The sequence below is a fragment of the Lolium rigidum genome, chromosome 4, assembly GCF_022539505.1.
Source record: "Lolium rigidum isolate FL_2022 chromosome 4, APGP_CSIRO_Lrig_0.1, whole genome shotgun sequence".
In the NCBI taxonomy this organism is placed as follows: domain Eukaryota; kingdom Viridiplantae; phylum Streptophyta; class Magnoliopsida; order Poales; family Poaceae; genus Lolium; species Lolium rigidum.
In genome coordinates this window covers 15432999-15451182 of record NC_061511.1, presented here as the reverse complement: position 1 = coordinate 15451182, position 18184 = coordinate 15432999, and the positions used below count along the sequence as shown (strand labels likewise).

General features: G+C 46.2%; 2 protein-coding genes across 2 annotated transcripts; one reads left to right on the top strand and one right to left on the bottom strand.

Moving 5' to 3' along the window:
- Window positions 1–10628: 10628 nt before the first annotated feature.
- Window positions 10629–13535, top strand: LOC124647101 (bifunctional protein FolD 2-like). Its single transcript, XM_047187087.1, has 5 exons — window positions 10629–10770; window positions 10902–11085; window positions 12702–12859; window positions 12958–13170; window positions 13269–13535. Exons 1-5 carry the CDS (start codon window positions 10678–10680, stop codon window positions 13497–13499), a joined length of 879 nt encoding a protein of 292 aa, XP_047043043.1. The 5' UTR covers window positions 10629–10677; the 3' UTR covers window positions 13500–13535.
- A 527-nt stretch (window positions 13536–14062) lies between these two features.
- LOC124708270 (histidine--tRNA ligase, cytoplasmic-like) lies at window positions 14063–17900 on the bottom strand. Its single transcript, XM_047239952.1, has 6 exons — window positions 16527–17900; window positions 16189–16368; window positions 15540–15932; window positions 15163–15444; window positions 14541–14681; window positions 14063–14465 (listed from the first exon to the last, which is right to left on the bottom strand). The coding sequence occupies exons 1-6, from the start codon at window positions 17898–17900 to the stop codon at window positions 14163–14165; spliced, it is 2673 nt and encodes an 890-aa protein (XP_047095908.1). The 3' UTR covers window positions 14063–14162.
- Window positions 17901–18184: the final 284 nt, after the last annotated feature.

The following is an 18184-nucleotide window of genomic DNA, read 5'->3' as shown; positions in this document are numbered from 1 at the left end:
CCAACTATCTTCTTCTATACGAATTATAGGAGGGCCCTCGAGAGGTTACTCGGAAAAAATGCTTATAGGTCTTGATCTCCAAATGTTTAAATCGAGATCCGGATAAATCTATGAAACTCACACAAAAAATCACTGAAAACAACATGACTATAGAAGCATGAGACTGCTCATAGTGGGAGTAACATAGCTAGTAACATCACACATCTCAAGACATTTTGGTGACATGGCATACCAATAAATGAAGAAAGAGTGTGATGTGGTAACTAGTTATGTTACCATAACATCACACAACCCAAGGCAAAATGAGTCTACAACATAATAAATGATACAATGCATGACACCACATATAAGTTACTACCCACTATGAAGGTAGTAACCTAGATTAGAGCAAGTACAATAGAGTTCAGTCAGCTGACTATAAGACATTAAATAATATATTTTAGATGAGTTGGAGGAGAGAGAAGAGGAGAGAGAAGGGAGGTGTGCTACTATGCAATAGACAGCTCTTGCACGTGCTCCTAGGCACCTTCTGAGAGTGAAAGGTGGACCATATATTAGTAAAGTACTACATTCTTATAGCCAACTATTGTATATGTTAGCTATATAATGACTACAAATGATATGAAATCTTGTTATAGTCAACAGTTGACTATACTATTGGAATTGCTCTAGTAACATGTCATATGTTATTAGTCTAAATTACTATCTGCTACGTACTATGACTAGGCTGAGCAGCACAATTTTAATTTTGGAAGGGAGTACAATCATGACGGTGCTAGTTCCAAAAAAGTACCGTGGTTCTCTTGGAAAAAGTCATTCGTCTCGCTTTAAGTCACACCATTAAGCCGATACAGAGTGATAAGAGAATCCTCTTACAAAGCAGATTAAAAAAAAACACATAAGTAGCCACACCTATTAAGAGACATTCTAGACAATCGAATAAATGTGACACCGTCTCTCTTAGGATAGCACAAGAACCATAAAGGTATAGCCGGAAGGGGCTGTGCTTGCCTTCTGGCTCCGGATCGTGGAGCCTAAGAGCATCTCCATCGGCGGTTCCGATAGCGGCCCCGATAGCTTTCTGGGGACCGGCATTGTTTTTGGGCTCGTATCGGCGCGTCCCAACGGCGCCGGCCATTTTTCGAGTTCAATAGAATCGCCGGCATCCCGTGTCGGCCCCTTCGCCAAGGGCGTGAATCGGGCGCGCCGGCGCCTCGCGGAACGACGGTTATCGCGGGTGGGGGCGCCTTATCAGTGAGAGGACGCGACCGTTCACATCGGCGACAACGCGGGAAGGTTGGTCGTCGGCGTTTAATGGCCTCCCGCACGGAAACCGAGGCGGCCACGAGAGCAGCGACTGGCCACACGGCAACCAGTCGGCGTAAATGTGGGTAGTTTCCGCCGCTATATAGTACGTACGCCGTCCACCACCGCCGCTCCATTCTCTCCTCTCCACCACCGCTGCTCCATTCTTCCTCTCCACAGCAAAATGCTGCGCCGTCTGAAGACCACCTACTCGATGCTTGGCCTCAACGGCCGCGCGCTGCCTCCGCCACCACCGCAGCCGCAGCCCGAGCCGGAGCCGCAAGCCGACGCCGACTACAGCACCGACGAGGACGTAGAGCCACGGTTCACGGCGTGGGACGAGGTCCACGTCGCAGCCGCGGAAGAAGAGGCGACGGAGAAGGCAGCGCAGTCGAGGCAGCCGCCGCAGGCCCCCGCCCACCCGGATCAGGCGGGGATCCTCGCGTCGCTGAAGGCGCAACGATACCGGCGGTTGAAGGAGGAGAGGGACGAGTTCATCAACGACGCGAACCTCCAACACGACCTCGAGATCTTGCGCCAGCGAGCATCCACGGAGGAGGCGGGACGTCGCCTCATGGAGGCGGAGCGACAGAAGCTCACAGAGCTCAACGCTCATCGCCACTACGAGGCGTTCGCCCGCCAGGTGGCGAGGCGCGCCGAGATCCAAGCTTCTCGAGAAAGGATGGAAGCGCGGGGACAGCGCCGTCGGCAAGCCCATGCGACGCCGGCCGCCATGCTCCACCGCCAGATGTGCGAAGCAAGGGAGGAGAAGCGGGAACGAACGCAGGCGGCAATGGCGAAGAACGACAACGAGGCAGGGCAGTCGAGCGTACCAACCGACGGCCAGTAGATAGGATTGAGTTTAAGTTTAAATTCGAGCTACCTTTGTATGAACTTCATATGAACTTCGTATGAATTTCCTATGAATTTCAGTTTTTAAACATTATTTTAAATTTCAAAATCTATCGGGACCGCCTGTTTGGAGGTGCCGGTGTGGGAGCAGCGTCCCCAAATAAAGGATGCAGTGCCGGCGTCCCCCAAACGGAGGTGCTGGCACCCCTGCCGACACCTATTTAGACGCTACCGGTGGAGATGGTCTAAGTTGCCGATCTTGTCAGCAGATAACAAGCACCGAAAGGGGTGGCAACCAGGAAAATGCACTTTGGCTCATAGGAGCATATGCTCCCATTATGTGAATCCACATTTTAAAGTGTTAAGAAAATTTAAACTAAATTTTTACATGTACATCTAGACATTTTATGTTGATACACAAGTTTTCAAAAGAAAAAACATTTTTCTGTGGCTCATGTAAAAAAGACAAATTTTGATGCTGTAACACGACTACGTACATAACATTTTTTTGTCTTTTTTGTACACACCACACAAAATGTTGTTTTTCCACGAAAATTTGTGAACGAACATAGGATGTCACGATGTATACCAAAAATTTTATGTCAGATTTTTTTGACATTTTTAAAATTAGTTTTTTATTATTTTTCTATAATGGTGTATATACACGGCGTGTGCCAAAACGCCACCTCCATGGCAACCAAGTCAAGTGTAAAAGATACACGCTTCCAAGGCCACCCACGCCAGAGCGGGAAGGACTCCGAGGCAGAATTCCAACTTCCCCGCCCATAACAGCGAAAGAGGTGTGCTTCACGAGGCATGGGAACTTCGATTTGACGGTCACAACACACGACTGTCCGCATCACAACACACGACGGTCACAACACACGAGCTGCAGGAAAGGCATTGCAAGAGCGCAACTTGTGTCGTCCTTGGATCAATCACTGATCAGCAGGGTACGACTTGGATGTCACTCATTTCGTCTTCTATTTTCATGTGAGCTGCACCTCTGCTCCGTTGCTGTTCTTCCTGCTCCCTATAATACTGACATGTGATGGTAGAATGGTAGATGGATGGACAGGTGTGATCACCTGATAATAGCTGAAATCTCAGCAGAAAAATTGCTTTACTTGTCGGCGATTTGCACAAAAATAACCCAAAAGTGAAAGAAAAGTACAGACTGACCCTCCGGCGAAACTATTTCACCAATCTAACCCTTTTGTGTGGCACATGCCCATGTGGCGCCCCTCCTGCCGGCGCCACTGTCCCAGCCGACGTGGCCCCCTCGCCGCTGAGCTGGTGCGCCCATCCGACGTGGCACCATGTGTGGCGCCCCTCCCAACGGCGCCACACATGCACTTGTAATTGCCCAAAACATACTGTGAGACAATTCGTCTGGGACTTAGCTGTTTTGCGAGGCTCAATGTGTGGCGCCGAGACCACGGGCGCCACAGTAGCACGTGTGGCGCCCACATAGAGGCTCGCGAAAACGGCTAAGGACTTATCGTCCGGAGCCCCTGGATGTTTTCGACCCAGAAGTTTATATAAGTTGGCATGTGTGGCGCCGATGCCACGGGCGCCACACAGTGCAGTGTGGCGCCAGTGTGGAGGGCGCCACACATTGACTTGTGTTAAAAACATGAAAAATCCTACCAAACTCCAACAAGTAGCATTACACATATAACACTTATGAGTACAACATTGGACACAACAAGTAGCAATTTCATGACGTACACATATAACACTTCATAGGTCACATTGTAGCACGTAGATTCAAACAACAAGTAGCATTACAGACCATGGTTCGAAATGACATAGGGTTCACAAATCGATACTTATGAAGATAGAGTTCAGAACAACACGTAGCACATCCTAGTAGCGTCCTCGACGTGCCGTCCTCGCGGGCTGCTTCCGGATGGCCATCCTCTTCATCCGCTGCCGTGGCTGCTCCTGCTGCTGCTCCTGCTGCTCCTCCTCCTCTGAAGAGAACGGCTCGTCGTTCCTCATCCTCGACAAAGCTGATCTCCGCGGCGGCCCCTCATCCTCCTCAGTGACAACATTCTTTCCTCGGTTGACATAATCTTCCGGAGTGTACCGGTTTGGACCCTTGCCCCTTGGCTTCAACTGGTAAGCTGACCGTGGGGCTTGCTTGGAGGTATGCTTTGGAAGTATGCCTTGACTCAGAATTAGCTCGTCCTCAGGAATCTTCACAAACATGAACACATGAGATTACAAAAGTTGAAATTAGTAAGAACATGTTTGACAGCAACAAAATAGTCCATACCTCCCGCTCTTCTGAAGAGGAAGATGTAGCGATTTCGGCTTCCCGGCAACCTAGCAAGCTGGCTAACCGCCGCATCTTTCGTGCAGTGTTCTGCGTCATGCCGTTCATGGTTACAAAGCCACCACATCATAGTAGCGTACATTCAAAGTTGGTGATCATACCTTAATGAAATACCGCAACGGTCCAACAGGCTTGTCATCTCTCCCGTTCTGGTCCCACATAACCTCGCACTCCTCACCTGTTTTTTGGATCTCCTCCCGCTGTGACAAACATAGCATACACAATTGAAGCGAGCACATGGCAATGTAGATGATGTACTAGTTAGTGAGAGAATCCATTACCACGAAGTTCAGCTCGGAAGCAATAGAAGTCGATCTCCTCTGCGAGCAAAGGTGTCGTGTTGGCTTTGCCCAACCTCATCGAACCTGGATGGGGTCGTCCAAGATCTCCTCGGGATACGCGTGCTTAACTAACTCGATACGCGTGTTCTCATGGAACCACTCGAGGTAGTTGTTGAAAGCGGCGAAGTCGTGAGGCACAATCTGCTCGGTGCCGGCATTCCGTGTCGCTTCCAAACGAGTGTAGGAACGGCTGCGACGTGGCCGCTATGGTGAAGCGGCCAATTTGTGATCTTCCTCTGCGCTGCCTATCAAGCCTGCAAGAATCAAGAAGTTAGATTGTACCTCTTCTATCAAGAATCTTCCATCGCATGATTCCAGAAGTTTACCTATGAAGCGCCTTGTCCGTGTCTTGCCACTGAGGTGGGCACTCCTGATACAGCCTGTCTCATCACTCTTTGCGGCTGGTGGTGTTCAACAAGCCACATGCATATGAGTGGGCAGCGCATACGCCAGAACCGCGCCTCCTCCGTGCACTTGCGGTTGAGGTCAGCCATCCCCGAGCCAACATGGTAGTAGCTACCATATGGCTCCCATTCCACCTGCAGCATACAAATATCTCAGAATTTAGAACATGACCGTAGAATCAATGAAAACTAGGATTGCAAAAGAGTGATCGGTTACCTGCTCAGTGGTAAGAGTGTCCAACTCCGCAGTGTACTGCCTGTACATGACCATTGGATTGCTCGTCATCTCCGAGACATTATCCCAAAGGTATGCCCAAGTGGACTCCCGATCAGGGTTGTTCGGGTGATGAGGCCATGGCCTCTCGTTGAGTGTCCTAGGCCGCCCAACTGATAGGCGGTCCCAGCTCCATACGGAAAGTAGGAGCATGCATCCACCAATACCGCCGCTCCCAGTCCTGCTCCCAGTCCTGCGACAAGCTTCGTCCAACTGCGCACGTAAGACATTTGGTTAGTACTTTGTCTAGCACACTATTATAGGAAAATAGTACATAGAGCAAATCATCACCTGCCGGTAGAGGTAGGCAAGTCCCGCTGTTCCCCAACTCCACCGGTTATCCAACACCGTAAGCGCCTTCAGCCAACACCAATGGGCCAGCTTCCCCCCACTGTCAGGAAAGAGAGTCCTCGAAATCATGTACCATAAGTACACGCGGGCGTACGTCCTCCGAGTGTCCTTGTCGGCCTCTTACGGGCATTATGCAAAGTTAGTCCTGATCCAATAGAAAGACGCGTCGGCGGGAGCTCTCTTCTTTGGTTCTGCTGGCAGCGGAGGAGCCCTGCCAATAAGCACCTCCATCTGCTGGCGCCACCCATCAGAAGCTGTGTTCATACACAGTGGCTCGCCCTGAATAGGTAGTCCAAGGATCATGGAAACATCCTGGAGAGTAGGGGCCATCTCGCCGGCCCTCAAGTGGAAGGTGTGAGTCTCCGGCCTCCACCGGTCGACAAGGGCGATGAGTGCCCAGGGGTTCATGTGTGGCCCCCCACGGCTTACAAGGGATATGAACGGCATAAGACCGGTAGGCTGGATGAACTCAGTGTACCTCTCGTCATACGGTATATCCGCTGTGCCATGGTAACGAATCTTCAAAGGGTGAAGATCCGTTCCCCTCTCCGTCATATGAACAGCCCGGTGTTCCCTTTCGTACTCTTCATCCAGGAGCCACACCATCCTACATGTTTACACAAATACAACATATTATGAGCCATTCATACCAAATACGAGCAACACATACGTGAGAATATATCCAAATAAGCCATCACACATACATTCATATCTAGGCATTCCTAACAAATATGAGTTATTCCATCAAGAATACTAGGCATATGTAACACATTTGAATGCATTTGCTAGGCAAATATTAGACATTTCAAGACATACATACATAGAATTTGAACACATACATAGCCATTTTATATCTAGGGTTCCAACAAATATAGGGTTCATATCCAAATCCACCAGCATATCCAAATCTAGGGTTCATATCCAAATCCACTAACATATCTAGGGTTCCTACACATACACAATCAACACTTACATACCCATTTCAACACATACATAGCCATTTCAACACATACATGTAAAATTTCATATCTAGGGTTCCAACAAATCTAGGGTTCATATCCAAATCCACCAACATATCCAAATCTTGCTAGGTTCAGAGCCAAATGCACTAACATATCAATGGTTCATATCTAAATCCACCAACATGAATTTCCATGTCTAGGGTTCATACCCAAATCTACCAAATCCATCAACAATAGTGGATGAATCGGAGGGAATCGAAGGGGAATACCTTGAGGAATGGAGGAGGAAGGACTTGGCCGGATAGATCTGACGATTCCTTGGTCGATTTGGTGGGGGGGCCGAAGGGGAGGCGGGCGGCGGCGGCGGTTGGAGCAGAGAAAGAAAGGGGAGAAAGAAGAGAAAGAGAGGGTCGGGCTGGGCGCGGGCGCGGGCGCCACACTTAAGTGGATGTGTGGCGCCCGTGGCATCGGCGCCACAGAGGCTAGTGTGGCGCCCGTGGCATCGGCGCCACACATCGAGTCTCGCAAAACGGCTAAGTCCCAGCCGTTCCGGAGCCCCTGGATGTTTTCGACCGAAGACATGATATAAGTTGGCATGTGTGGCGCCGTTGGGAGGGGCGCCACACATGGTGCCACGTCGGATGGGAACACCAGCTCAGCGGCGAGGGGGGCACGTCGGCTGGGACAGTGGCGCCGGCAGGAGGGGCGCCACATGGGCATGTGTGGCGCCCTTGGGAGGGGCGCCACACAAAAGGGTTAGATTGGTGAAATAGTTTCGCCGGAGGGTCAGTCTGTGCTTTTCTTTCACTTTTGGGTTATTTTTGTGCAAATCGCCTTACTTGTCCAATCAATCTCAAGAGAGGACTTTCTGAGCAGGTGTTCAGTGCACACCCGTATCTAGGCTATCTATATTGCATCAAGATCTGTGTTATTTTTTCCCCTCTCAAATAACTTCTCGTTTTTGTATCTCTCACCAGACAATCTTTAAACTTAAATTTTGCGTATCACTTAAACATAACAATTAAAATTTGGGGAAAATAATTCTGATTTTTATATCATTATATATATATATATTTAAGAATTTATTTTTAAAATTTAAATAATTTGAAATTTGAAGTTGCACAAAAAAATCCGAACTATTTTTTCTCCATTCTATTTGTTATTTTTGGAGTGACTTGCAAAAAATCAGATCAAAATATTATATAGTTTAAGATATATGAACAAAAAAAGGTAAAAAAAAGTGAGGTTGTGCAGAGTGCCCTCTTCAACTTTTCCTCTCAATCTTAAAGTTTCAAGGCCATTCCTGAGCTCTGTGTGATTGACAAGATGTTTCATTGCTCAAGAAAAAACATATAGAAAAGTTTCCAGCAGGTCCGAGTCAACTTTTTTGTTTCTTTTCATGACATTGACATATATATGTGCTTGCGATGCATGGCCAAATACATGGATGTATCTTGCTCACGTTCCTGGCCAGTTTGACACCTTCATGTCAAAGGGAGAGAACCTTTATCTCTCCCTCTATATCTTTTGAGAACCAAAGAGCCAGGCCCAGATCTTGTGTTTAGATCTTCATGTGATCCCACTATCTAAAAAGTGGAAAAGGGATAGAAAAAAGAAGCATCCGGAGAAGATATATTGGAGAATGATTCTCATGCCGTTACTCATTTCTATCGTCCCTAGCTACTACTACTTGCTAGCAGTGGTGCTGGGTGACCCCCTTTAGCTCGGTTAGCCTAGCTTCATTGGGTGCACTTTGGTAGCATCTTGTCTCTCCCCATCACCTTCAACTACATAAAGGAGCCAGAAAAGGGAAGAACCTCCTTTTCTCTGTTCACCCATGAGCAATTGGATTGGTAGTTTGGTACATACCAAACATATCCATTGCATCATTTGTCTCTTTATTCATGGAGAGTGATAGCTCCATCAATAGATTATTTTGTGATGTCAATAAGATACACTAGTTCAAAGTTCTAAGTTTGTATCTCTATCGGATAAGTGAATTTCCTCATTGGTAGTAGTACAACATACCTAGTCAATAAATGTTTTTGGGCTTCGTTTGATATCCTCTTCATATGGGCTGTGAGAGGATGGCTTTTTAAAACATTTCAGACATTCCAAATAGGTACATAAGTCCAAACAAAGATGTTAAAGTATAATTGTATAGCCTAGTCTCTTTCATCAGATGAGTCTTTTCCTTGTATTGGCTAGAGCATACAGGTCTACATGGTATCATAGCCAATAAATCTTGAGTTCAAGACGCGGATGGCGGCAACAAAATTGTGAAGTGCAGATCCACTACCTTGTCACCTTCAAACTATGATCTCACCGTTTTTATGAGATATTCTAATCTCTAACTCTTGTGCTTCAAATTAGGCTAAAAACATGGAAGTAGTCTCTTTCGTGCCTCTATTTTCATATCCTTGCTCCGCCCTATATCCATTGTCATTCCTCAAAGACGTTCATATAAGTTCCTTAATTAATTTGATGTGGTCAGCACGTGATACGCAGTACAAAACTGTTGGTAGATTTGCCTAGAGTTGCAGAGTTAGGTTAGGCCAAACGGCAGATTTTTGTTGTTGAAATAGTGTGGCTTCCTATGGAAGTCCTTTTTAAAAAAGAAATGGTTTCATATAGAAGTGTTTTTTTACATGCTTATTATGGAAGTTTATTGTCCGATTTTTCGTTATGTTACCGATGGATCACACTACCGTCATGGGTGCCCCAATTTTCCGCTCGACACGAGCCGGAGGTGGCTCCGCTTGCAACCTTCCTTCATGGGCTGCTTTGGAGCGGCCCAAATAAACAGGTTCTACTCCTTTTTCTGTTTTTTTATTCTTTATTCTTTATTTTTTATCACTCATTTCTTTTATTTTTCTTTTCTATTTTATTTTTTAATATGAACATTAATGTTATGTGAAAGGTTTTCTTAAAGAAAATTTATTTTACTTGAACGATTCTAAAGAATGAACATTCGGGTTATTTGAATAATTTTTCAAAGGAACATTAAACTTATTTGAACAAGATAAAAAAACTCATACGCCCGGGGAAGCTTTATGCCATCCGATCAAGAAAGTGTGGCTCTCAAGCTCATTTGACAGTAAATATTCAATATGATTTATTTTTTAGATGATTTGTAAAAAAATATTTTTTAAAATTGAACAAATTGAAGAAAAAATGAACTGCAGTAGGAAACTGAAAAATGGCAAAAAAAAATAACCATCTCCTCACGAAATCTCAAAAAAAGGGTCTACCCTCGCGAAGGTCGGATCATGCTTTCTTTGCTCTCCGAGTAAGCAAAGTGGAGATAAGGGATGAGAGAGAAGGACATGATTGTGTGTTATCGCTTTACTTTTTTAGATTCATTTTCTTAAATAAAATATCTTGAGAACTGTTTGTCAAAATTACGAACCGTTTTCACTATTAACCCGTTTAATTATGCTCCGTGAACGGACACATGTTTTTTTAGGGATAAAGCTCTCTTTATTACTCAATAACAATAGGTACAATTGAAATGTCTGGGGTGTTCAAGAGCGACAGGCGGCGTCCTTAATCAAATCTTGAGAGCTATGAGCTAGATCATGAGCAAGAACATTCGAAGTTCGTTTTTTCAGTTATATGCGTGAGCGGGCATTGAGCGTTAAATAGGTTTTCACTGCCGCCACTGGGAGAGAACGGACTGAAAAATACATTATGCCCAAGGCCCAGCAGGCCCACGTATGCAACCAGCCCAACAGGCCCGGCTGATCTAACCCACAGCACACAACTCGTCACTCGATCTGCTCCCACTCGAAGCGCCGTCGTCGTCTCTGCAACTGGAGCGAGGGAGAGAATATCTGGTGCGACCCCAATGGCGCAGATCATCGACGGCAAGGCCATCGCCGCCGAAATCCGGCGCGAAATCGCGGCCGAGGTCGCCGAGCTCTCCTCCGCGCACAACATCGTGAGCCACTCCCCTTCCCCCCGGCCAGCACCTTCCACCGGACCAACCAACCAATCACCGAGCTCCGGATTGGGGTCGCGACCCTCACGACGCTGATTCGGTTCCTACTTCTTCTTCTTCTTCTGTCGCAGGTGCCCGGGCTGGCGGTGGTCATCGTGGGGAGCAGGAAGGACTCGCAGACGTACGTGCTCATGAAGCGCAAGGCCTGCGCCGAGGCCGGCATCCGCTCCGTCGACGTCGACCTCCCCGAGGACATCTCCGAGGCCGCGCTCGTCGCCGAGGTCCACCGCCTCAACGCCGACCCCTCTGTACACGGTATCGCCTTCGCGTCGAACTGAATAGCGCCATTTTTTTCTTAGTACATGAGAGCATATATTTGCTTGGCACTGTAAATTAGTCGCGTGTCAGTCTGCTTCTGCCCTAGAAGCATTCGTTCCTAGCTGGTTTATCGAGATGAATGCAGAGATGCTTTAATTAGGCTGTTTGACGCTTGAGCCATCATTTAGTTACTGTTACTGTGTAGGATCCCCTCCCTTGCAAGTTTATTTCTCGGAATGATCCTATGGCCTACATTTGCTCCTCAGTGGAGTTAGCCCGAAAGAAGAGAGAATTCTGGATTGTTTCCAGTTCAAAACTTGGAATGGGTGATTTTTTGGACGGTGCCTCTTTGGGAGTTTCTTGAGTTCTTCCAGGCGTATTGGACCCCAAAATTTGGTCAAGAATGGCATCGGTACTCACCACCATCATGTGTGTTTGTGTTCCCCGATTTCTATGGGATTTGCTAGTTGGGAATGGAATTTTTAAGTGGTCGCTTTAGGCATGGAGTTTAGCCTTTTTCAAGATACATGTGAACAGAAGTGTGTGTGGCAGTTCACATCACTACAATGCTTATTATTCAGGGGGAGTTCTTCTCTTCTAATTTTATCTCCCTAATGGAGTTAACCTGAAAGTAGGGCTTGTGCAAAACTCACACCGTGGGAAACCGTTGAAACCGGCTAGTGACAGCTAGTTCATTTTCTTTCTCAAACCTAAATCTCATTTCCAGTTTTGTACAAAAAATTGAACTAAGCTGAAACCGGTGAAACTGTGACACCGTTTTTGCGCAACCTTACCTAAAAGAACAGAGAAGCCTGGACATATTTATTCGTTTTGAGTTCAATGGTTGGCATTGGGAGGATGTTTTGTGCGATGACCATCTTAGCAAGTTCTTGAGTTGTTGCAGGCACGTTTATCCAAAAAAAAATAGTGCAGAATGGCATCAGTAGTCCATCATGTGTGTTTTGTTCCGCAGTTTTTGAGGGATTTGTTAGACTGGGAACGCATTTTTTAAGTGGTTGCTTCGTTAGATTAGGCATGAGCTTTGTAATTTCAAGTTACACCTAAAATGAATGGCTTGTCCTAGTTCTCATCATCACAATGACTATTATTCGGTGGAATTATATATCCGCTGCTGCCAGGGATTTTCTGTTGGACACATGCTGGTAAATCATCCATTCATGTTAGTTTCTACTCTCTCCGTCCCATAATATATGATGTTATTACAACCCATTACAGGTAGTGATGGGTTGTAATAATATCTTATATTACAGGGCGGAGGGAGTAATTAGTTTTGTTCTCATGCTATCGGAACATACCAGTTTTGTTACCCAAGTTCAATCACATCTCTAGCTTCTGGCATATATCATCAATTTCCTCAAGAGAGAAAATATGAAGCTATAGGGCAGAAAATTGGAGCTTTGATCGACCAGCTCTTTCTGAAATGTTGACAGTTTCTTAACTGTATTACTTTTATATATGATGCATTTATTGCTGGAATGTTGCTTTGCTAGCTCTAGGTACTATGACAGTCATGTATTTTGAGATTCTTCCTCCAATACTATGTAGCAAAGCTTGTCTATTTTGGCTCTATTGAGTATTTGCTTTTACACCAGGCATTCTTGTTCAGCTTCCATTGCCCAAGCATATCAATGAAGAAAATATATTAAACGAGATCTCCATTGAGAAAGATGTTGATGGTTTTCATCCTCTGAACATTGGTAAGCTCGCAATGAAAGGTAGAGATCCTCTGTTCCTACCTTGCACGCCAAAGGTACTGCAACACTTAATCACATCATTTCTAAACACTGGTTTGGGTGCCTGTTTCGTTTGTAACATCTTGGCCTTTGTATCTTGTTTTCACTTTTGAAGGGATGCATGGAGCTCCTATCACGAAGTGGAGTCACTGTTAAAGGAAAAAATGCAGTTGTGGTAGGGCGTAGCAACATTGTGGGTTTACCAGTATCCCTTCTTCTTCTGAAAGCAGATGCAACCGTGTCAATCGTGCATTCACGGACCCCTAATCCTGAAGTAATTGTGCGGCAAGCAGACATCATCATTGCAGCAGCTGGGCAGGCTATGATGGTACGTTCTGCTGGAACAAATTCACTTTACAGTACTGGTTTGTCCTGCAGTTCATTGCCCTAAATCTAGTCGTGGTGTTTTTTGTTTTTGTTTTTTAGATCAAGGGAGACTGGATCAAACCTGGTGCTGCGGTCATCGATGTCGGAACAAATTCCATCGACGACCCAACAAGGAAGTCTGGATACAGGCTTGTCGGTGATGTGGATTTCACGGAGGCAAGCAAGGTCGCAGGTCACCTGACTCCAGTTCCAGGAGGCGTTGGGCCAATGACCGTGGCGATGCTGCTGAAGAACACAGTGGACGGCGCCAAGAGGGGAATAGTCTCATAGATTTTCATATCCGGGCAACCCATGTGTTCTGTGATGTGAGGAACTGAGGATGTTGTAACCGAGTGACCTAGACAAATATGTTCTCTGTTTCGTTCTGTCTCATGTTATTTCAACAACAGACAATACTCACTAGTCGGTAGCTAGTGTCTTGTTTGATAAATAAATGCAGTACCAATGTGATTTTACCACAAGTCCCTAAAATGTGTGACAAAACTGCAACGGAATTCAGAGATTTCATTCCACAAAGCAAGCACTTTACGTTCTTCTGGAGAAAAAACAAGGCAATTCAAACAATTCAATCAGTATAAATTGAAGGGTTGCACTTCCTTTTGTAGTACATCTTCAGAGATTTCATTCCACAAAGCAAGCACTTTACGTTCTTCTGGAGAAAAAACAAGGCAATTCAAACAATTCAATCAGTATAAATTGAAGGGTTGCACTTCCTTTTGTAGTACATCTCCAGACTACGGTTCTCAACATTGGCAAAATGGAGATGCACAAAACTTATAAATGAATCGCCCAGTACACATTGGCAAAATAGAGATGCACAAAAAATTAGATCAATGTATCACCCAATATGCATTGGCAAAATGGAGATGCAGAAATTTTAGATCAGTGTATCTCCCAGTACAAACACGTTCTACATCTTCTAAGATTTCATCTCTAAGGGTTAGACAATCTCTGCTTCAGCACCTGAACAAAATCCTTCCTTAGAACTTCCTCTTCCTGGTTAGCTCTAATGTCCTTCAATTTCACCTTTCCCGCCTTCATTTCAGACTCACCGACCAGCACCATCCACGGAATGCCTGTTTGTGTCGCATACTTTATGTGGTTCTGCACCCTGGTGGTGAGCTTGAACTCTGCCTTTATCCCAGCACTCCACAATTCGTTCACAAGCTCGGCAGCCAATACAAGGTCCTTTCCTAGAATTGACACCAAAACCTCCGTCTCGGTAGCCCTGATCACCTGCAATCCAAGAGCCAATATCAGTTCTGCTGGGTGCTGCAATAGCGATGTAATGACAAGGGGTTTGAGAAATACCTCATTTTTATCTTTCTCCTGTTGTTCCATGATTGCAAAGACCCTTTCTATTCCAAGGCTGACTCCAACAGCAGGGACTTGCTTGTTGCTGAACATACCGACAAGTTTGTCGTACCTGCCACCAGCCGCAATAGATCCAACCTATTGCTAAATAGTGTTAGTACAGGAACCAGTAAAACGTTCTTTGTTGCTTAGTTACAAGAGCTATTGACATGCTTTCAAATGATAAACACAAAGACAAAATTCAGATATAAATCAATGTCCACTAAGCCAAATAAAACTTACTCCAGTGGACCAAGCAATGAATCTTGAAACTGTGATTAATTGAAAGTATTGGAAATATAAAACGAAGTTCAAACACAATGAAAACTTTCAGATATAAATCAATGTACACTAAACTAAACTAAATGTACACGAGATAACGGCAACATAGAATGTGCCTTGAGATGATAAATACGATGGTACATTGTGATAATCCAGTGGATCATACAATGAATAACTCGATTAACTGAAAACACTCGAAACACAAAGCAATGGCCACTATACAGGAATCTGATTGCAAAAAATGACTAATTGAAGACACAGGTAAAGTGAAGCACAGATACAAATGAAAGTTTCATACCTGTGTAGTGCCCTTGAACACAGCTTCATATATCACACCAGTATAGTAATCAAGGCCTCTAGCAAGGCTTAAGTCAAAACTTATCCTGTCAATCGCATTTGCTTTTTCTAGAGCTTTGAATAAAATCTCCAGCTCATTTAATGCAGCAACAGACCCCTCGTTCTGCATGAACTTGCTACCCTCCTTTCTCAATTCCAGCAAAACTTCCAGTGGTGGCCCTTTTGTCTTCACTAAACTGCCAATATTTTCAGCGGTTTCATCCGATACCCCTTTATCTTCCACCTAAGTCAGCATAATGACAGTTAGTACTATGACAAATAAATCCACATCAGAATAACATAAACATACAAAAGCAAAAACTGAGTTCTGATTCATACCAGTTCCTTTTTCACCTCTTCAAAGGTAAGTTTGTCTAGCTTATCAATACTTGAGCAAACTGTTCTGAACTTCTCAGCAGGCACGCCACAGATCTCCAACATTCCATCAAGCAACTTTCTGTGATTTAATTTTACCTCATACACACCAATATCCAGCTTATCCAGCAATTCAGTCAATACTTTGATAACCTCGAAATCTGGTTCCATTGGCTCATATACTCCAGCAATGTCGAAGTCGCATTGGTAGAATTCTCGATATCTTCCCTTTGATGGGTTATCCCTCCTGTATACTTTTGCTATCTGGTATCTCTTGATTGCACTTAGGTTATTCATGGCAACATAACGGGCAAATGGAACAGTCAGATCATACCGCAAAGAGCAAAGCTCACCACCCTGCAAGGTTATTTGTAGGTAAGTCTTCATTCAATTCATTACTAAGAAAGTGTAACCTAAGGATTATACTGCAGCAAAGTAATGAATGACCGAGCGCTGTGGAATGCCACAAACTCTAACAACTACACACTTAATCTTGCTTGATTAATAATTTATATAATGAACAGGCACATGACAAATTAAACAAATTTATGGATTTTCTACAAAACCAAACACTCCCGCTAACATTAGGTACAAAAGGAGATTAACACTATACCTGATCAGCAAGGTCATATATCAATTTTGAGTCTTCGCCATATTTGCCCATAAGGGTTTCTCTCAACTCAAACACAGGTGTATCAAGTGCAACACCACCATGCATCTTAAATACACCAGTTATTATAGCAAAAGCGCGCTCCCTTATGGCCATTTGCTCTCTCCCAAAGTCACGTGTTCCCTAGCAGAAGTGAAGGATAAACATTTAGACAGAAGGAAGGCGCACAATTGACTGGCTCTTAGGTTGCTCTGAAATCAAATAAAAAGAAGCAATTGGGGCAGAAACCGGAAAGACAAAATAAATGAAACATCCTAGTATGCAAACAAAACTTCAATTACCTTGGGAATTTTAGGCAATCTCCCCACTTCATTGCTCTCTACAATCTCCTTGACTTTCTTAACAAGGGGCTCCAATTTGGGGCACTTAGGATCAAAGAACAGAGACATCTCGATTCCCCAATCTGCAATCAATGCAGAATTCACACAAGGAACGGCCTTTCCATCTGTAGCATGATCCCTAAGCAGCATCAGTACAGCAGAAGTACCCTTCCCCAACGTTTTCTTCTTGCTTTTCCTGTCACCCTTGTCTTTTTTCCCACCAGCTTGTTGCTTCTCCGTCGAACTGCCGGCTTCATTCTCCCCAGTAGCCTGTGGCTTCTCAATTGAACTGTCCATTTCAATCACTGCCATGGCCACAGCTGCCTCCCACGCAAGGAAGTCCCTAAACTTGAGCAAGTAGCTGTACGCCCTCCGCAAGAAAGACACGGCGTCCGAGTCAATCGCAACCTTAGCAAACATCCCCGTCAAGTCATCAACATCAGTGCCACCGGCAAGCTTCTCCCGGAGCTCGGGATCTGCAATGCTGCCTGCACAGAACCTTGCCCGAGCGATGCTGAGCTTGCACATTGCGTGCACTGATCTCGAGAGTTGTGCCACCACAACCATCAAGGCCTCCTCCTTCCCCTCACCAGTCTCCCCAGCATCCCTCTTTCCCAGCTTCACCGGAGCGTTGAGCTCGACCCGAACCCTCTTGTGCAGGGCGCGCACTGCTTCACGGAAGGCCCCATTAACAGCGGGCACCTTGGTGAAGAAGGCCCCGGAGGCGCCGCCTCCACCGGTGCTGACCAGTTTGGACCCGAGCAAAAGCGTCTTGACATCAGCGGCCACGTCGGCCTCATCCTTGACGGAGAGGCCGTCGCCGGAGGCGGGCACGTCGAACGCCACAAGGTCCCCGCGAGCGGCCTCGCATGAGAGCGCAGCGACGGCGTCTGCGATGGAGACAAGTGGGGCGGCGCAGCAGTCGATCAGGGCCGCGAGGGCGACGGCGACCGGCGCGGACGCTGCGGCGATGGAGGCCTCGTCACGGCTGGCGGGAGGCGGGGCGGAGGCGAGGTCGAGCGAGCCGGCGAGGGTGGTGGCCGTCGCGGCGGTGACGAGCGCGGAGGCGGAGTCGGCCGCCGTGAGGAGGAGCTTGTTGAGAAGCACCGCCGCGGCCGCGCGGGATTCGTGCGGCGCCAAAGCCAATTCTTGGAGTGATTTGGGGGTCTCCTGCGGAGAGGCGGCGCGGTTGGAGAGCCTCTGGAGCGCGGAGGGGTCGATGACGGGGTCGGCGAGGCCGAGGGAGAAAGCGTAGACGGCGGCGGGGGTGAGCACGACGCCCTTGCCGCCGAGCGTCACGGCGGCGGCGGCGGGAGGAGGAGGAGGAGTTGCCATGGTGGGGGGAGAGAGCACGATCGTTGGATGCAGAACCCTAGAGCAGGAGGGAGAAGCAGAGACGGCTAGATCTGTTGGATGTACCCTTTGTGTGAAGCTAAAACTCAAAAATGAAAATGAAGCGTGTCATCGAGATCTAACATAGTTGAAATAACAAAACAATTCAACAGGTAATAAGTAGAGTTCAAACAAAAAGAGTGACCGCCAAGATTGCCGTGAAAAAGTGACGGCCAAGAAATGCAAAATTGACCATGACTATAGGTGCTTGTTGGCGGACACGGATT

What these genes read in the sequence shown, in the direction of transcription:
- LOC124647101 (XM_047187087.1), top strand. Translation starts at nt 10,678, where the DNA reads ATGGCGCAGATCATCGACGGCAAGGCCATCGCCGCCGAAATCCGGCGC. An exon ending in TCCTACCTTGCACGCCAAAG is followed by an intron (nt 12,860 to 12,957) that starts GTACTGCAACAC and finishes TCACTTTTGAAG; the next exon opens with GGATGCATGGAGCTCCTATC. An exon ending in CAGCTGGGCAGGCTATGATG is followed by an intron (nt 13,171 to 13,268) that starts GTACGTTCTGCT and finishes TTTGTTTTTTAG; the next exon opens with ATCAAGGGAGACTGGATCAA.
- LOC124708270 (XM_047239952.1), bottom strand. Translation starts at nt 17,900, where the DNA reads ATGGCAACTCCTCCTCCTCCTCCCGCCGCCGCCGCCGTGACGCTCGGC. An exon ending in AAGAGGTGAAAAAGGAACTG is followed by an intron (nt 15,445 to 15,539) that starts GTATGAATCAGA and finishes ATGCTGACTTAG; the next exon opens with GTGGAAGATAAAGGGGTATC. An exon ending in TGTTCAAGGGCACTACACAG is followed by an intron (nt 14,682 to 15,162) that starts GTATGAAACTTT and finishes ATTTAGCAATAG; the next exon opens with GTTGGATCTATTGCGGCTGG.